The following is a 17,487-nucleotide window of genomic DNA, read 5'->3' as shown; positions in this document are numbered from 1 at the left end:
CACACTCATGTGCTTTCTCTCGTTCTTCTTGATGGGGTTTTGCTTTACTGTGTACACTTGTCCAATGCTGGGGTCTTGACTCTTGAAAATGTTTGATCTTTCCTGGGAAAACCACATTTCCAAGCTGGCCTCCAAAGCCAGTCGCCGACTGGGCATCCTCCGTCGTGCGAAGTCCTTGCTTGGCACACCTGAGCTCCTCACCACATACAAGGCTTTCATCCGCAGCTCAATGGAGTACTGCTCTCCCCTCTGTGCTGGTGCTCCTGCCTCACACCTAGCTCGTCTTCACGCTGTTGAAACCAAAGCGTTCAGAATCATTGGAATCTCCCGCAATGACGCTATCTCCGAGGGCCTTTCACTTGCTCACCGCAGGCAGGTTGGTGGTCTTTCTGTCTTCTACCGACTCCTCTCCGGCCTTGCTCCCCCAGCTCTCTCTGGGCTCTGTCCCCCAAATGTTCCTGCAGGTCGCACAAGATCTGCCAGCAACCCTCTTATGGTTAAACGGCCAAAATCTAGGCTCTCTGCTCACCTTCACTCCTTCATTCCTCTTTTCTCCCGCCTCTGGAACAAACTCCCTCACTCTCTTCAATCCCACTCCTCCCTCCAGGTCTTTAAAACGGCTGTTCACCACCATCTCTTATCTTCCCCAATCCAAAACCTTGATCTTTTCTACCACCGCTAATTTCACCCCAAATCCACTTTTTTGAGGTGACTTTTGACCTCTTTCCTGGAAGTCCTTGGTGTCCTTGCGTTTTATACCTATCCTGCCTCCACCCAGGCCCTCTCCCTCCAAAAACATCTCCCGATGTCCCTGCTCTCAAATGTTGTGTTTGTGTGCTTCCTCCCCTTCTCTCCCCATCTTGTCGACCGCTCCCCTTTTTATATACTTTGTTTGCTTGTTTGTTTGATTTGTTTGTTTGATAAATGTTAGCTCTTTCACGAGCCTCGACTCTATACACAAAAAAAAATAAAAAAAATGCACTTCTGCTGCAAACAGGTCATCACCTCTTATTCTTGTCAACGGTTTCTTTCTGCACAACCAAGAACTGTTCTCCATCCTTCTGGCATGAATTTTGTTGTTGACTCCATTGTCCAAGAACCCGACCTTTATGGCAATGCTCTCATATCTGTTACAAAATATCAAGTCTTGTGCAAACAATACAGTTTTACTATCACATATGACGCCTAAGCGTGGACCACTTCAGCATTATGCTCTGGGTTGATTCCCGTGCAGTCGATCAAGATTATTTGTGAAGTCCTGATAACAGTCTTGGTGATATCCGTGTTCATCGCTGAATTCACCTGTATCAGCTCAAAAGCATACTCCATTCAAGTCTTAGAACCACCTGGACCAACTTAGTGTATGTATCGTGGACTGTGTATATATTGTTGTGGTTTTCGGAATAAAGGGAAACCCCCCTTTTAGTTAGTTGCACCACAACATGTAGCCTCGCTTAGTTCAGTTATTTCTTATTCAATGTTAAGTATAGTCTCCTTCCCTGTGTTAGTATGAGTTGAGGCAGGTAGATAAGGGTAGGCCTCATTGGGCCTGGAGTGCCATGTGCTAGGACCAGGACAAGTCTAGGAGGCCCGAGGGAGGAGCTAAAGGGGAGTGGCCAACAATGGCAGCCAATGTGAGCTAAAGGGGAGTGGCCAACAACGGCAGCCAATGGGAGCTAAAGGGGAGTGGCCAGCAACAGCAGCCAGGGGAGGTGCTTGGAACATTCTGGTGGGACTCTGGAGGGGGGGGGGGCTATAAAACCCGGTCCCGGGCCCCCGAACTCTCTCTCTATGGCCAAGCTCCCAGCGCGCTCTCTGCTCTCTCTGCTCGGTGGTCGACGTCTCTGTGTGCCCAGATCTCTCTCTCTCTCTGCCCCCGAACAAAAGAAGCTCTCATCGCTCTCTCTGTAGTCTGCGTTCTGCCCCTGCTCTGAGCTGCCCCTGTTATAAGCGCTCTCACAGGACGATCTCTCCTGGGGCCCAAGACTCCAACAATCTCCCTGCCTGGGCTCCCTGCACGTGCGCATTTGCCTCGTTGACTTCGGGACATGCTGGGCGGATTCCCGTGCATGCACGACCGAGGCCGACGTCACGTGCCACGAACATCACAAAGGGGAACGCCTAACGAGCCGTCCGGGGCGAACTGAACAAACGGCCGCGCTTTGGGCGCGTTCTTCCTCTTCATCCTTTTCCCCACATGAGTGAGAGGGCCCTTGTCTGGGAAATTAAGTTAAGGATGGCTAAGTTTCTACCCTGTGTCTCTTTGCTCTGATCATTGTACAAAGTGTAATAAACCCGTGTTCTTTGCTTCCATTTGGCCGTTCACGTCTTTTCCACCATTGGCCTCGCATTGTACGAGATAAAACCGCTCGATCGGGTCAGTAATAATTAACGGCACGAGTCACGTGACACGCAAACCGCTCGGGCGTATCAACCCAGCATGACTCGTGTGAGGTTCAGCCCCCGTCCTCGGGGCGGCGTGTGTATCGAAGGTACTTGGGTATTTGACCAGAAACCCTTCCGCACGCTCGCTCCGGGGTTGGCGGCTGGAATTGCTTAGCAATCCGCCCCCTCCACCTCCCCCCACACCCCCCACGAGTGCAAAGTGGGGATCGGCCTCGTGGACTCGAAGCTCGAGGGGGAGAAGCGTTAACCCCCCTTAGTACGTCGACAGGCTCGAGATCCGCAACAATATCGTGGATGTAATGTGGACCGTCGAGGTTCAAAGGGTTGTTGACCTTTGGCCATGTTGATATTTTGGCCCACGACGACCACAAACTAGTTGGTGGTTGAATTCAGTTCGCTGATATTAAAACCCTATTCAAATTTCGAGTAAATCGGATGAAAATTGAGGATTTTAGAAATTTGGAAAGGTTATTGACCATAGGCCTATGTTGATCTTTTGGCCGACGTTGATCTCAGAAATAATTGGTGGTTGAATTCAGTCAGCTGATATGCAAATCCTATTCAAATTTTAAGTCAATCGGATGAAAATTGAGGATTTAAGAAATTTGAAAAAGGTGGTTGACCTTTGGCCTATGTTGATCTAAAAAATATATCGGTTTTTGTCAGACCACAAACCCTACCATTTGGTGAAGTTTTATGAAGATCGGTTTACAATTGTGACCTGCAGGCAAGTATAAGTGAGCGGACAGACAAACAAACACACACAAACACACACACAAACTGGAGTGATCAACATACTTGTCAATTTTTTTTTCTTTGCCAAGTAACAAATCTTACTACAATTCACCAAATGTCCGTCCGTCTGTCTGTCCGTCCATCTGTCTGTCCGTCCATTCAAAGGTACCGCAAAAACGGCTGAACTGATCACAACAATATTTTGGGTGGGTAATCCTGGGATCTCCTGGAGTAAAATAGGGTATATTGTTTTTCCAATTTCAGCTTTGGCCTCCAGAATTTTCAGGTTTGGACTCCCGCATAACGTTATTTTCCGAGGTGCCGCACAAACGGCTGCACCGAACGCTGCACAGTTGCACCGATCGGATTCGGTGACCTCGGACAAAGACCTTTTATAAGGACATGGGTTGAATCCCCGCTTGAGAGAATGCCATCCCCCTCCCCGCCATCACGATCATCTCTCCAACTCACAATCCCATGAGATATGCGGAAAGGACGACCCAAAACCAATTATCTTCTTTTTGATTCATATATAAACATCATTAAAAGTAAATAATGACCTCGGGCAAAGTTCAAACGATGTGAGTTTAATCTCTACATGAGAGAAATCCACATAGCTATTTGGGCGGTGTATAAGCCAACAGATCGCTGTCTCCATCGATCTTGCCAAGGCCGTAACACCTATCGGCTCAAAATCCTTTTAACTGTTGACTAGGTAGTTTTTACAATGAAGGAAACATTAACAATATTGTTAAAAGTTTATTTTGTGATTGATTTGTGATTGGAATGAAAAAAGAGATACCGAGTTCAATTGAATGACGGAATGCCGTGATGGTTTCTACTTTCTGAACGTGAATTTTTGCTTTATCTGCATATGGATCACCATATGCAGATTCACCATTGACTGGGTATGGAACAAACGTACCCGTTTGTTTGCGAACGGGTACGTTTTTCATGGAAGTCCTTCACGAACGTGCTGTCCATGTCTGATGTGCGACTGAAGGTGCTACAGGAATGTGGAATTTATTAGTTTCATGCTTTAGCATTTGCCGTTTCTGCATTGCCTGTTTGCTTCTGCCCTCCCACCATTGCGTAGCACGGGTACCTCACTAGTAAACTCAAATGCAATACCCTCTCCTCTGGCGAGGGTAACTAGAAAGCATCTGAAAATGTAAAGCCCGTACACGTCCGTTTATATTCAGACATATACTTATTCTTCCGTATGCTAAAAATAACGAAAGCAGTTTATATAAAAATTAAAAAAAATTAAAATTGATGACTTTATGCAACCTTGACCTTTGAGCTTTACCTCTAAAAAAATAATCGGCTTCTAGCTTTTGATTGGTGAATCAATTTTGTGACCCAATATGCAAATTCTTTAAATTTCAGGTCAAATGAATGAAAATTTGTGATTTTACGCAACCTTGATCTTTGACCTTTTGATCTAAAAAAAACAAACAATCGGATTATATAGCTTTTGATTGGTGAACCAATTCAGTAACCCAATATGCAAATTCTTTAAAATTTCAGGTCAATTGGATGAAAATTGACAATTTTATGTGATGCTGACCTTTGACCTTTTGGCAAAATTATTAATTTGCCTTCTCCATATTCTCATAATAAAGCTTTGTTGAAAATGTGATGACAAAACTCAAATGGTAAACGGTTACACCACACACACACACACACACACACACACACACACACACACACACACACACACACACACACACACACACACTGCTCAGTTAACTTCTCAATTGCAGTTGGATAATTTCAATGATCAATGTGTGGAGACATCCCTTTTGAATGGTAAAGGTATCCTAATGTTTTCACCAAATAGATTAGGATACAGTACCTTCAGGAAGTATACACACCCCTTGACTTTTTCACATTTTGTTGTGTTGCAGTCTGAATTTAAAATGGATTCAATTGATATGTTTTGGGCTGACTCACACACACACACACACACACACACACACACACACACACACACACACACACACACACACACACACACACACACACACACACACACACACGTGATTCCAAAACCCCGGCTCCTGGGTGCAGGGGACGGGCTAATAAATGAAAAAAAACAAGAAATATGTCATGCTTAGCACGATACCTGCAAAGTCCTTAAAATAAGTTGTTGGCATATGATGACCTCAAAAGTAATTGGTGGTTTAATTCAGTGACCTGGTATGCAAATCCTCTTAAATATCAAGTCAATCAAATTAAAATTGAGGATTTTAGAAATGTTGACCTTTTGGCCTATGTTGACCTCAAAAATACTTGGTGGTTGAATTCAGTGTCCAGATATGCCAATCCTCTTAAAGTTTCAAGTCAATCAGTTGAAAATTGAGGATTTTAGAAATTCGGCCTATGTTGATCTTTGGGCCTATGTTGACCTCAAAAATACTTGGTGGTTGAATTCAGTGACCTGATATGCAAATCCTCTTCAAATTTCAAGTCAATCAGATGAAAATTGAGGATTTTATAAACTGGACAAAGATGGTGACCTTTGGCCAATGTTGACCTATTGACCTTTTGACCCCAAAACAATCAGCTTCCTGCTTATGACCAACTCCACCATTTGGTGAAGTTTGGTGAAGATCGGTTGAAAATTGTGACCTGTAGGCGACTGACATACAGACAGACAGACAGAATAACGCAAAAGACCGACCAATATACTTGAAAAATCTTCGATTTTCTCAAGTAATAATGTAAATCCTTTTGATTTATGAATGACATGAGGTGCAAAGAAATTGAGATCAGACACATCGCATGAACAAGTCGATTAATAATAATAATAATAATGCATTTATTTTATATAGCGCTTTTCAGGAAGCCCAAAGACGCTTGATGAATGAGTAATGATGATGGTTGTTTTGTGCATCATCAAGAGGGTTCACGGTCCAGGCAGCTGTCGAGTCACCAGGAAGATCTGTACAAACATCGGGCTCACTCCCAAAGACGCTTGATGAATGAGTAATGATGATGGTTGTTTTGTGCATCATCAAGAGGGTTCACGGTCCAGGCAGCTGTCGAGTCACCAGGAAGATCTGTACAAACATCGGGCTCACTCCCCTGTCCATCCGTATTCACTTCCGCATTTTGTCTCACCCCGTCCCCTGGCTCCGCCTCCCCTAGTAGTCAGGACGACAAGCGTCACCCCGTCCCCTGGCTCCGCGTCCCCTAGTAGTCCGGCATCACCCCGTCCCCTGGCTCCGCCTCCCCTAGTAGTCAGGACGACAAGCGTCACCCCGTACCCTGGCTCCGCGTCCCCTAGTAGTCCGGCATCACCCCGCCCCTGGCTCCGCCTCCCCTAGTAGTCCGGCAGCACCCCGTCCCCTGGCTCCGCCTCCCCGAGTAGTCCTGCATCACCCCGCCCCTGGCTCCGCCTCCCCTAGTTGTCCGGCATCACTCCGTCCCCTGGCCTCGCCTCCCCTAGTCGTCAAGACAAGCGTCTCCCGCCTCCTGACTCCGCCTCCCCTAGTAGTCAAGACAAGCGTCTCCCGCCTCCTGACTCCGCCTCCCCTCGTAGTCCGGCATCACCCCGCCCCTGGCTCCGCCTCCCCTAGTAGTCCGGCATCACCCCGCCCCCTGGCTCCGCCTCCCCTAGTAGTCGGGAATCACCCCGCCACCTTGCTCCGCCTCCCCTTGTAGTCCGGCATCACCCCGCCCCTTGGCTCCGCCTCCCATTGTAGTCAGGCGACAATCGTCACCCTGCCCCCTGACTCCGCCCCCTAGTAGTCATGACGACAACAAGTCACACGATTCATTAAAGTGTCGAAACAAGTCGATGAAAAGCTCGACTTCATTCATTCATTAACTTGTTAAAACACAGTTTCCTTCAGGTGACACAAATTACATTATTTTTGTTTAAAGGTTAATAAAACGAGACCTTAAAGGGAGTTTCATGTTTTCTTTATGTAACTTGTGTTTACGTACGAACGAAGTGACGTATTTCGGATCGTACGTAAGATGAACGTGCATTTACACATTTACACACGGTCATAAATTGTCACCAATGGGAAATAATCCGAATGCAAAAATAATAATAATGTTATTTATTATTATTATCGTCATTCATATGAATTATTGACGGTCACTAGTAAACGGAACCGAAACTTGTGCGTGATGACGTCATTTCTGAGCATTCACGGGTGTTGTTGCTTGTTGGTGACGTCAGTAACAGGAATGGGTGGTGAATGCGATCGATCGTCGCTATAACCGTGAGGTCGGACGAGTCGAGGTTGCGGTGGAGGTAGCGATGGCTCATCAACCACACGATTTCGGGGACGCGCTACAAATCGGGACGCAGTACTTCCACTTCGCGCACTCGCAGGGTCGCCTGCCTCAGCCCTTGGCGAACAGGTTTTACCTGCGTGACATTTACAACGAGCAATTTCGCTACAAGTGAGTACCGTACCCGAGAGTATACCTGCACGCACATACCTGCTGAGTTAGCAATGAGTTTTTATAGGAACCTGAGGCTACTTTGGTTGGAGTTGTACGTACAGGTGGTACAGGAGGTACAGGTAGACTTTATTGCATACTACCTGAATGCACCCGGCGTTGCCCGGGTTCTTTTTGAATGAATTAAATCTTCTGTGCATATGATATGTCTGACGCGAGCCCAGTATGAGTTAGTGCTCAATGATTCCTTGTTCTTCAGTCGGGCCCCGCGAGAGAGAATTTTCAAAGCACGTGTTGCAATCAGATATTCCTATTGAGTACATAAGTTGTACTTCAAGACAATTTTGAAAGAAGAAGATTTATTGCGGAATGGGCCCAGCCCGGCCGAGGTGGGCCTCGTCCGGCCTAGTCACCTGGCCCATAACCTTCCCGGGGCCCGTCCCGACATTTTTTGTTTCAGAGGTTTCCTCCTATCTTTCACCGTTCAGGAGATTAGCGCGTGCAGACAAACAAACAAACAAACAAACCAAAACTTTCTTTTATATATATTGAAGAAGATTGAAGAAGAAGAAGATACATAATGGTTGGCTCAGCGTTCTGTCGTGCCGTTGAATTAACACCAAGTAGGACCTGGACCGTCATCCTTCCAAGCTCGGAAAAATGAGTACCAGCTTACTGGAAGCAGGGGCACTGCATCAGCGGCACAGCTCCTCTTCCGGAAATTATGCCACCAGCACCCACAGGCTGCATACGAAGCAACAGCAACAGCAACAACAACAACAACAACAACAACACCACCAACAACAACAGTTGAACAACTATCGGGGACCCCTCTTCGTGGTAGTTGTGGCCCGCAACGGAAGTCGGGGGTCAAACTCTCCCCATTATTCTGGCTTCCTGGATTCGTCAGGGCAGCGTAGTCACGATAAGAGTGCCGATCGGTCCCCATGGACCAACCCTTTCCTTCTTGTCTCTGTCTCCCACTCTCTCCCACTTTATCCTCCCTCTCCCTACCACTTTATCCTCCCTCTCTCTCCCACTCTTCTCTCCCACTCTTCTCTCCCAATCTTCTCTCCCAATCTTCTCTCCCACTCTTCTCTCCCAATCTTCTCTCCCACTCTTCTCTCCCACTCTTCTCTCCCACTCTTCTCTCCCACTCTTCTCTCCCAATCTTCTCTCCCACTCTTCTCTCCCAATCTTCTCTCCCAATCTTCTCTCCCAATCTTCTCTCCCAATCTTCTCTCCCAATCTTCTCTCCCACTCCCTCCTCCCCCCCCCCTCCCTCTTTCTCTCTTTCACTAAGTCATGGCCCTGACTTCCTGAAGGTGGGGGTCCACCATCCTGAATGTGGGGGATCTCCGGGTCGCTCCTGTAAGATTGATCAGATGTTCTTGCGCCGCGGGCTTGTTCGAGAGAACTGTCCGGGGTTAAACAACAACAACAACAACAACACAGTTGGTTATTTTTGGTGTTATGGTCAGTTAGTACTTGTAGTCGGTTACTATGAGACTTGTGTAGTTTTGGATTCAGAGGTGGGATTTGGGATGACGCAGGCGAGCGGCTCGAGCGACTGGTGAATTCCGTCAATAAGAACAAACTTGAAACTACCTGGTTATGCCCACACTCGACACCACGAGATACTGGAGATACTGGATTGACGACATTCCTGCATGGATAATCATGAATGTTGTGCTTTCTCTCCAGGAACAGGCCCGTTTGTTCCTAATGCCCTCACTGTATTCCGCTCTTCCTTCCAGGCTTTCAAGCAGGAGGTGCATTTCCATCATATGCCACCATCATCCTTACCCAGAACATTTATTACCATCATTAACCCTTCCTAACCCAACCCTCTAACTTCGCAGCTGGTTACTGTGTTTCCTTCCTTCCTTTTTCTCCCCTTTCCCTGTTTGGTAATTTCCTTGCCTATTGCGTCTGCACCTAATGTGGGCAGAGGTTGTGTTTTCACCTCCGGTTGTCTGTGTCTGTTTGTTTAACTGTGAGCAGGATATCTCAAAAAGTTATGGACGGGCTCGGACAAAACCTGATGGACAGGTTGGGTGTGTGACAAGGACGAATTGATACGATTTTGGTGAAGATCTGAATATGGATACGAGATTTTAAGAACAATAAAAAAAAATTCTTCACCATTTATAGATGAGACCAAAAGCGATTATACAGGATAGCACAATATCTCAAAGATATGGACGGATTCAGGTGAAACCTGATGGACAGGTTGTGTGTGACGACGAATTGATACGATTTTGGTGAAGATCCGGATCCGGATACAATAATTTTTCATTACACAACACCAACAACAACATGCATTTTAAGGCCATTTTCCCTGCGAGAGCGGGGGTTAGCCTTGCTGTCTCCATGACAATCTTCTCCATTTTGCCCTATTTTCTGCATCTCCCCTTGTTAACCCCCTTGCCCGCATTTCTTCTTCCACCATCTTTAGCCAAGTCTTTCCCGGTCTTCCCCGTCTTCTACTTCCTTCTACATTCATTTCCATCACTCTTCTCAACCAGTCACTTTCATCCTTCCTCAACACATGACCAAACCATCTCAACCTGTTCCTCTTCACAGCATCAATCACAGGCTCTATTCCCATCATCTTTCGCAATTCATCATTTGTCTTCCTCTCTCTCAACGATACTCCACACATCCACCGATCCATTCGCATTTCCACCCTTTCCAGCCTTCGTTGCTGCTCTACGTTCATTACCCATGTCTCGCTCCCATAAATCATAACACTTCTCACACATGCAGCATACACCTTTCCCTTCAGCTTCAACGACGCTCCCCTCCTCATCAGCACGCCACTCAGTTCCCGAAACTTCTTCCATGCACATCTCACTCTCGCAACCGTTGCCGAGTCTGATCCACCGTCTCCGAGGTAGCAAGAATTTTTCATTACAAAAAAATAAATTCTTCACCATCAAGAGATGGGGCTAAAAACGATATACAATATCTCATGGTTATGGACGGATTTGGATGAAACTTGCTGGACAGGTTGGGTTTGTGTGACGAGAAGAAATTGATACGGTTTTGGGGAAGATCCAAAAATCCAGATATGAGAATTTAAAATATAATCTGTCAACATTGAGAAATACGGCCAAAAACTATATATAGCACGATATTTAAAAATGTTGCGGACAGATTCGGATGAAACTTGGTGGATGAGTTGTGTGGGTGAGAAGGACAAGCTGATTTGATTTTAGTTCAGTTGCGGATGCAGATCCGGCCTATCAGTGGGATACAAAACATAAACGGTTTAGCCTGGCGGAGGTATGCTGTTCTAGTTAGCCCAGTAGTTGCCCACTGCCCTACTTTCAGTTGCTTCCTTCTGTCAACTTGCTCTTCCATGAGCCTCGAGTTTGTAGAGAAACAAATATGTCAATTGCTAACTATAGCCGAGTAGGTAGAACCGAGTGGGATGATTCTTTGTGTTCGCAAAATGGACGACGATGCAGACATTCATGTCAAAAAGGATGTTGTATGGAAATATTGAAGCTCGAAGAGTTCAAAATGTTGGCCGAGTGAGTCTAAGACAAGCCAGCTTTTTAAATTTCTCAATGCATCCATCTTCTATAATCTATATCATAAAAGGAGACGTGTCTCTGTCTGTCTGTTTGTTTGTCGTGTTATAACTTGAGAATGGATTTCAATAAATCCAACTACGGTGGATTTGGGTAACTCCCGGGAGTGTTTGTGAGCCAAACAAACCAAAAAAATGATAATAATTTTTAAATTTAAAATTTTTTAATGGGTACATGGACACGTGTGTTAAAACTGCAAATGCCAACACGTGACATTGGTTATCCCTGCACGGAGAGCAGGATCTCCCAGGAATCCTTTTTTAAATTCCCTCACAGATTAGCCATTACAGAAAAGATTGGTATTTCCGTCAGCGAAGCGACGGGTCTTGTATTCCAGTAACTATTTAAAATTGGTTGCCTTTCCTATCAGAAGAAGGTCATTCATATGAAACTCACCAACTCCTCATTAAGGACAACTAGGATCTTTCATGTCCAGTTGTCCACTAACTAATTCTAGAAGACAGGACAGTTCAATGTCCATCCGAGGGACAGCATACACATTGATCAACTGTCCTGCTTGTGATACACAAGTATGCCAGTTTATAGTTGAGCCGGGATTCAAACCCACACCGAGACAAATCAGAGGCGAGAGTGGATATCTCTAAGCTGGGCTGCTAGCCCACACATACACGGGGGTGTTGATAAACACACCCGTGTCCTCACTAATTAGTAGCCCCTGTTGGACTTGGTCCAAACGGGGGGTTCGGGTTTGGTCTCACCTGTGCATCCACACAACCATATTTCGGAGATGTATGGATCGATTTTGTTCATACATGGCACAAAGACATACATGACGGTATAGATATGCACATCATTTTGTTACGCGATTCGATCAAAGATGGCTGACTAGTAGACTGGCGGCCATTCTGGTTGTAAAAAAACCCAATTATGGACCACGTCCTCAACCATTTATCAGTAATGCAGTTGCCGATCTTGTTTAATCTTGGCACACAGATAAATGAATGACGGGTTACATATGCACGTCGTTTTTCTTTTCTTTAAAGATCAGATCCAATATGGCCGACTGGCGGCCATTTTGTTACTTAAATGTGTCCGTCCATTTATTGAACTGCACGGTCCGACTTTGTTCAAACTTGCCTCAAAGCCGGGCACCATGCACAAACAGTGCATGATGACATATACGTGCGATTCACTTCATTTTGTGATTGATCAAAGATGGCCGACTGGTAGACTAGCGGCCATTTTGGTTGTAAAAAAAACCTTGATATTGACCACGTCCTCAACCATTTATTGGACATGCATTTACTGATCTTATTCAAATTTGGCACACAGATAATGAATGACGGGTTACATATGCACGGCATTTTTGTTTGAGATCATATCCAAGATGGCTGACTGGTGGCCATTTTGTTACTTAAACGTGTCCCCATCCATTTCTCAGATATGCATAGACCGATTTTCTTCAAACCTGGCACAAAGGCAATAATTGGGAGTTTACATATGCGGACGATTTTGTTTTGTCATCCGACCAAAGATGGCTGAATGACAGCCTTTAACTCTGTACAGCAAAATTACTAAAACCATGGTGGGGGCTATGACATTTTACGTCTTTTTCTTGTTTATAATGTCACGTGTATGGCCAACACGCTGTTGAGCAGGAACTGACCTCACTGAAGCTACAGTTCAAGGACGATTGACCCAAGGCCATTAATCCTGTGCGTGTCTAAACATATGCTATCAAATGCAGATTTGTTATGAATTTAGTCCTCCAAACATAATCGATCAAACTCAAACCATCAGGATGGCAAAATGGCGTGAACTCAAATGTACACCAAGCTTTGAGAAATAAATAATTTAATAAAGAAAACGACACGATACAGAATCTTGATACAAAATGACACGATTAATTAACACAACTATGCATGATGACTTGATAAACAAGGTTAAGTCACTCAAACCTTTGGGCCTCACCATTAACTATGATATTTCTTGGGCATATTTTGAAGATGGCCTCCAAAGCCAGCCCCCAAAACTGTGCATCTGTTGTCGTGCAATGTCTTTCATCCTAACTTAACCTTCCTCTTGTTCAACTCCCAACATCCAGGCTCATTGCTCACTTCCACTCATTTGTTCTTCCTTTCTCACACACGTGGAACCAACTTCCCCAGTCTGTTCAGTCCTATTCTTCCTTCCAGGGCTTCGAGATAGCTGTTCGCTACTACCTCTGGTCATCCTCCACCCATGATCGTGAACTCTTCCACCCCAAATGACCCCGTTCCCAAGCAATTCTGTTTTTCCAGGTTATTTTGATTATTTTTTTCCCCCCATCACTCACCTCTTTTTCATTGTTAGTTGTCGGTTGGTTTGTTCCTTTTCTGTTTCACCCCCGCCTTCCCTCTTCTTCCTGTGTTTCATCTTATGTGCAGCTTGTTCACCCCATATGTCTTTCTCCCCATTCCCCTTGATCTCACTCCCACTTCTACTCCCCTTTCCATTTTGTTCCCCTCCAATCTGCTCTTGCTCTTCCAAGAGACTCAACCATGTACACAAAAAAATACGCCCTGACTATGGGCTTCCACAAATGATGATTCACATTGAACCAGATGAGTGAGACAGAAATAACATTGGTGAAGGGGCTCCAGACTGCCCCCTTTCCAGGGAGGAGAGTAGGTACGATGAAGAGGAAGCAGGCTGCTGGTGTTTGCATAATGTCTCGGCTACCAAAGACACGGGCCAATAGCGCACCTTCGAGCATGCAGAATTGTTTTTTTTGCCACAGTTCTCCTTCCTCACCGATCGTTCACCCGTAGGCAATCACTGCACCACTGGGGTTTCTGCTCCCCCTACCCCATAGTCTCTCCAATCATGGCTTGTTGTGAACAAATCCCCTCCCCTTGCATTACCCTCCCACCCCCAACACCTCCAGTCTCCTCAACAATAAGCCCCAATTAGATTGGTGCTAAATTTAGTAAATGTTGATAAATAGTATGTTTACTGTCGGAGTAACAGATTGTACATTATCCTCAAATTGGGGCCTAACGCCGTATCGCTGAATGAACCCCACACCTCCTTTTTCATGGTGGAAAACGGTCTTATCATCATTCGGTTGATGTAAGACATTGTTCATCTTGTCCACCTTAGGCTCAGGAGCTTTCATGGAGACTTGGCTTCAGTTGTAGGTACAAACAGACTTTAAAAAGTGTACACGCTCAGCGTGCTTGCAATGGCCTAATTCGTTAGATAACAGATGATTTCTCATAAATGATTTTATCCTGTCTTCCCCTTGTGACTTAATTACACCCAATCTTCTGTTCCACAAACTGCAATCATTGGAGACCTCATTAGTCATTACGGTTCTCCTCTGCATGAAAAAGGATACCACACAGTCTGTACAATAGGAAGAAATGTGGTTACTGTAATGGACAATGCATTTACAACTAGAACGGCACTCAGTAGAGCGCACACCTCCACCAGGCTGAACAGTTTATGTTTTGCATCCCACTGATAGGCCGGATCTGGATTTGGACCTGAACCAAAATCTAATCGGCTTGTTCTTGTCACCGAACCAACTCGTCCACCAAGTTTAATCATAACTCATCCATAAGTTTTTGAAATATCATGTTATATATCGGTTTTTGGTCTATCACTCAATGGTGAAGAATACAACAACAACAACAACAGGCATTTTTAGGCCATTTTCCCTCCTAGAGCGGGGGTTAGCCTGGCGGGCCCCATGACAATCTTCTCCATTTTGCCCTATTTTCTGCATCTCCCCTTGTTAACCCCCTTGCCCGCATTTCTTCTTCCACCATCTTTAGCCAAGTCTTTCTCGGTCTTCCCCGTCCTCTACTTCCTTCTACATTAACTTCCATCACTCTTCTCAACCAGTCACTTTCATCCTTCCTCAATACATGACCAAACCATCTCAACCTGTTCCTCTTCACAGCATCCATCACAGGCTCTATTCCCATCATCTTCCGCAATTCATCATTTGTCTCCCCTCTCTCAATGAAACTCCGCACATCCACCGAACCATTCGCATTTCCATCCTTCGTTGCTGCTCTACGTTCATTACCCATGTCTCGCTCCCATAAATCATAACACTTCTCACACATGCAGCATACACCTTTCCCTTCAGCTTCAACGACACTCCCCTCCTCGTCAGCACGCCACTCAGTTCCCGAAACTTCTTCCATGCACATCACACTCTAGCAACCATCGCCGAGTCTGATCCACCTTCTCCATTCAGCATATCTCCTAGGTAGCAAAATGTTTCCACATCTTCCAGCTTCACGCCGTCTCCAAGATCAAACTCAACATTTCCTCCATCTGCAGCTCCCTCTGTGCACACCTTACACTTGAATGTAGCTGCCACAGTGGTTAATGACCCTCTCAGACCACTACATTTTTGATGAACCCACTCAGCGCACATTGTACATTGAATGGAATTCACTCCGACACCCTTCCTGCACACAGCACACGGCCACTTCCCAGTTCTTTCCACCTCACTACATGCTTTACCACTTCCCATCACCTTCGTTTTTCTGATATTCACCTTCAGACCTTTTGTCTCCATACATTCCTTCCACTTGTTCATCTTCTCCTTCAGTCCATCCATACTTTCCGCAATCAACACCAGATCATCTGCATACAACAACTCCCACGGTATGAAGAATCACTTAAGAAAATTAAGCAATTCTCGTGTCCAGATTCGGATCTTCACTAAAATCGAATCATTTTGTCCTTGTCAGACACCCAACCGGTCCACCAAGTTTCGTCCGAATCCATCCACAACTTTTTGAGATATCCTGTTCACAGACAGTTCCCCCCCAAAGTAGGTATTACTTTCTTCTCTTGAAAATACACACACACTTTTGATGAAACTTAATCACAACCATCACCGCCCGTGATGCATCAACGTCTGTTCACAATATAAAAAAAATAATCAGGGTTTAAGGTGGTGTGTGGGGGGGTGTGACACCCCCAAAAATAGGTATTTGCTCTCTTCTCTGAAACTACACACGAATTTTTTTTTTATTAAACTTGGTCACTCAAGCTTTTGGGTCTCACTATCTACCATGATCTTTCCTGGGAAAACCACATTTCAAATCTGGCCTCCAAAGCCAGTCGCCGACTGGGCATCCTCCGTCGTGCGAAGTCCTTCCTTGGCACACCTGAGCTCCTCACCACACACAAGGCTTTCATCCGCAGCTCAATGGAATACTGCTCTCCCCTCTGGGCTGGTGCTCCTGCCTCACACCAAGCTCGTCTTCACGCTGTTGAAACCAAAGCTTTCAGAATCATTGGAATCTCCCGTGATGAAGCTACCTCCGAGGGCCTTTCACTTACTCACCGCAGGCAGGTTGGTGGTCTTTCTGTCTTCTACCGACTCCTCTCTGGCCTTGCTCCTCCAGCTCTCTCTGGGCTCCATCCCCCAAATATCCCTACAGGTCGCACAATATCTGCCTGCAACCCTCTTATGGTTAAACTGCCAAAATCAAGACTCTCTGCTCACCTTCACTCCTTCATTCCTCTTTTCTCCCACCTCTGGAACAAACTCCCTCACTCTCTTCAATCCCACTCCACCCTCCAGGTCTTTAAAACAGCTGTTCACCACCATCTCTTATCTTCCCCCATCCAAAACCTTGATCTTTTCAACCGCTGCTAATTTCACCCCAATCCACTTTTTTGAAATACCAACTTCTGTCCTGGAAGTCATTGGTGTCCTTGTGTTTTATACTTCTCTCTCCCACCCCCCCCCCCCCTTCCCACGCCTCCTCCCCCCAAGCCCTCTCCCTCCCACACATCTCCCTGCTCTTAAATGTTGTGTGCCCTCAAGTGTTTGTGTGCTTTCCCTTCTCTTGTCTTCCGCTCCCTCTTTTTATATATTTTGTTTGTCTGGTTGATTTGTTTGTGAAGTAAATGTCAGCTCTTTCGCGAGCCTCGATTCAGTATACAAAAAAAATAAAATAAATCACAACCTTCATTATGCATGATGTAACAAGGTTTGTTCACGGCATTAGAAAAATCGAGGTGTAAGGGAGTCTATGAGGTGGGGTTTGCTCCCCAAAATTCGGTATTTTTTTTTGTTTAAAGTCATGATTACGTCAGTATGATTCTACATGCCGCCCTGTATATATATATATATATATATATATATATATATATATATATATATATATATATATATATATATATATATATACATATATATATATATATATATATATACATATATATATATATATATATATATATATATATACATATATATATATATATATATATATACATATATATATATATATATATATATATATATATATATATATATATATATATATATATATATATATATATATAT

General features: G+C 45.0%; 1 protein-coding gene across 1 annotated transcript in view; it reads left to right on the top strand.

The window, feature by feature from the left end:
- Positions 1–7,324: 7,324 nt before the first annotated feature.
- Positions 7,325–17,487, top strand: part of LOC137424461 (putative helicase MOV-10) — an 82,588-nt gene continuing 72,425 nt past the window's right edge. Inside the window, exon 1 of the mRNA XM_068111935.2 lies at positions 7,325–7,563. Coding sequence (XP_067968036.2) covers positions 7,418–7,563 — 146 coding nt within the window. The 5' untranslated portion in view covers positions 7,325–7,417. The remainder of the gene's footprint in view (positions 7,564–17,487) is intronic.

This window comes from Myxine glutinosa, chromosome 4 (genome assembly GCF_964187855.1).
Source record: "Myxine glutinosa chromosome 4, kmMyxGlut1.1, whole genome shotgun sequence".
Lineage (NCBI taxonomy): Eukaryota > Metazoa > Chordata > Myxini > Myxiniformes > Myxinidae > Myxine > Myxine glutinosa.
The sequence above is the reverse complement of the archived record's forward strand: the minus strand, read 5'-3'. Positions and strand labels throughout refer to the sequence as shown.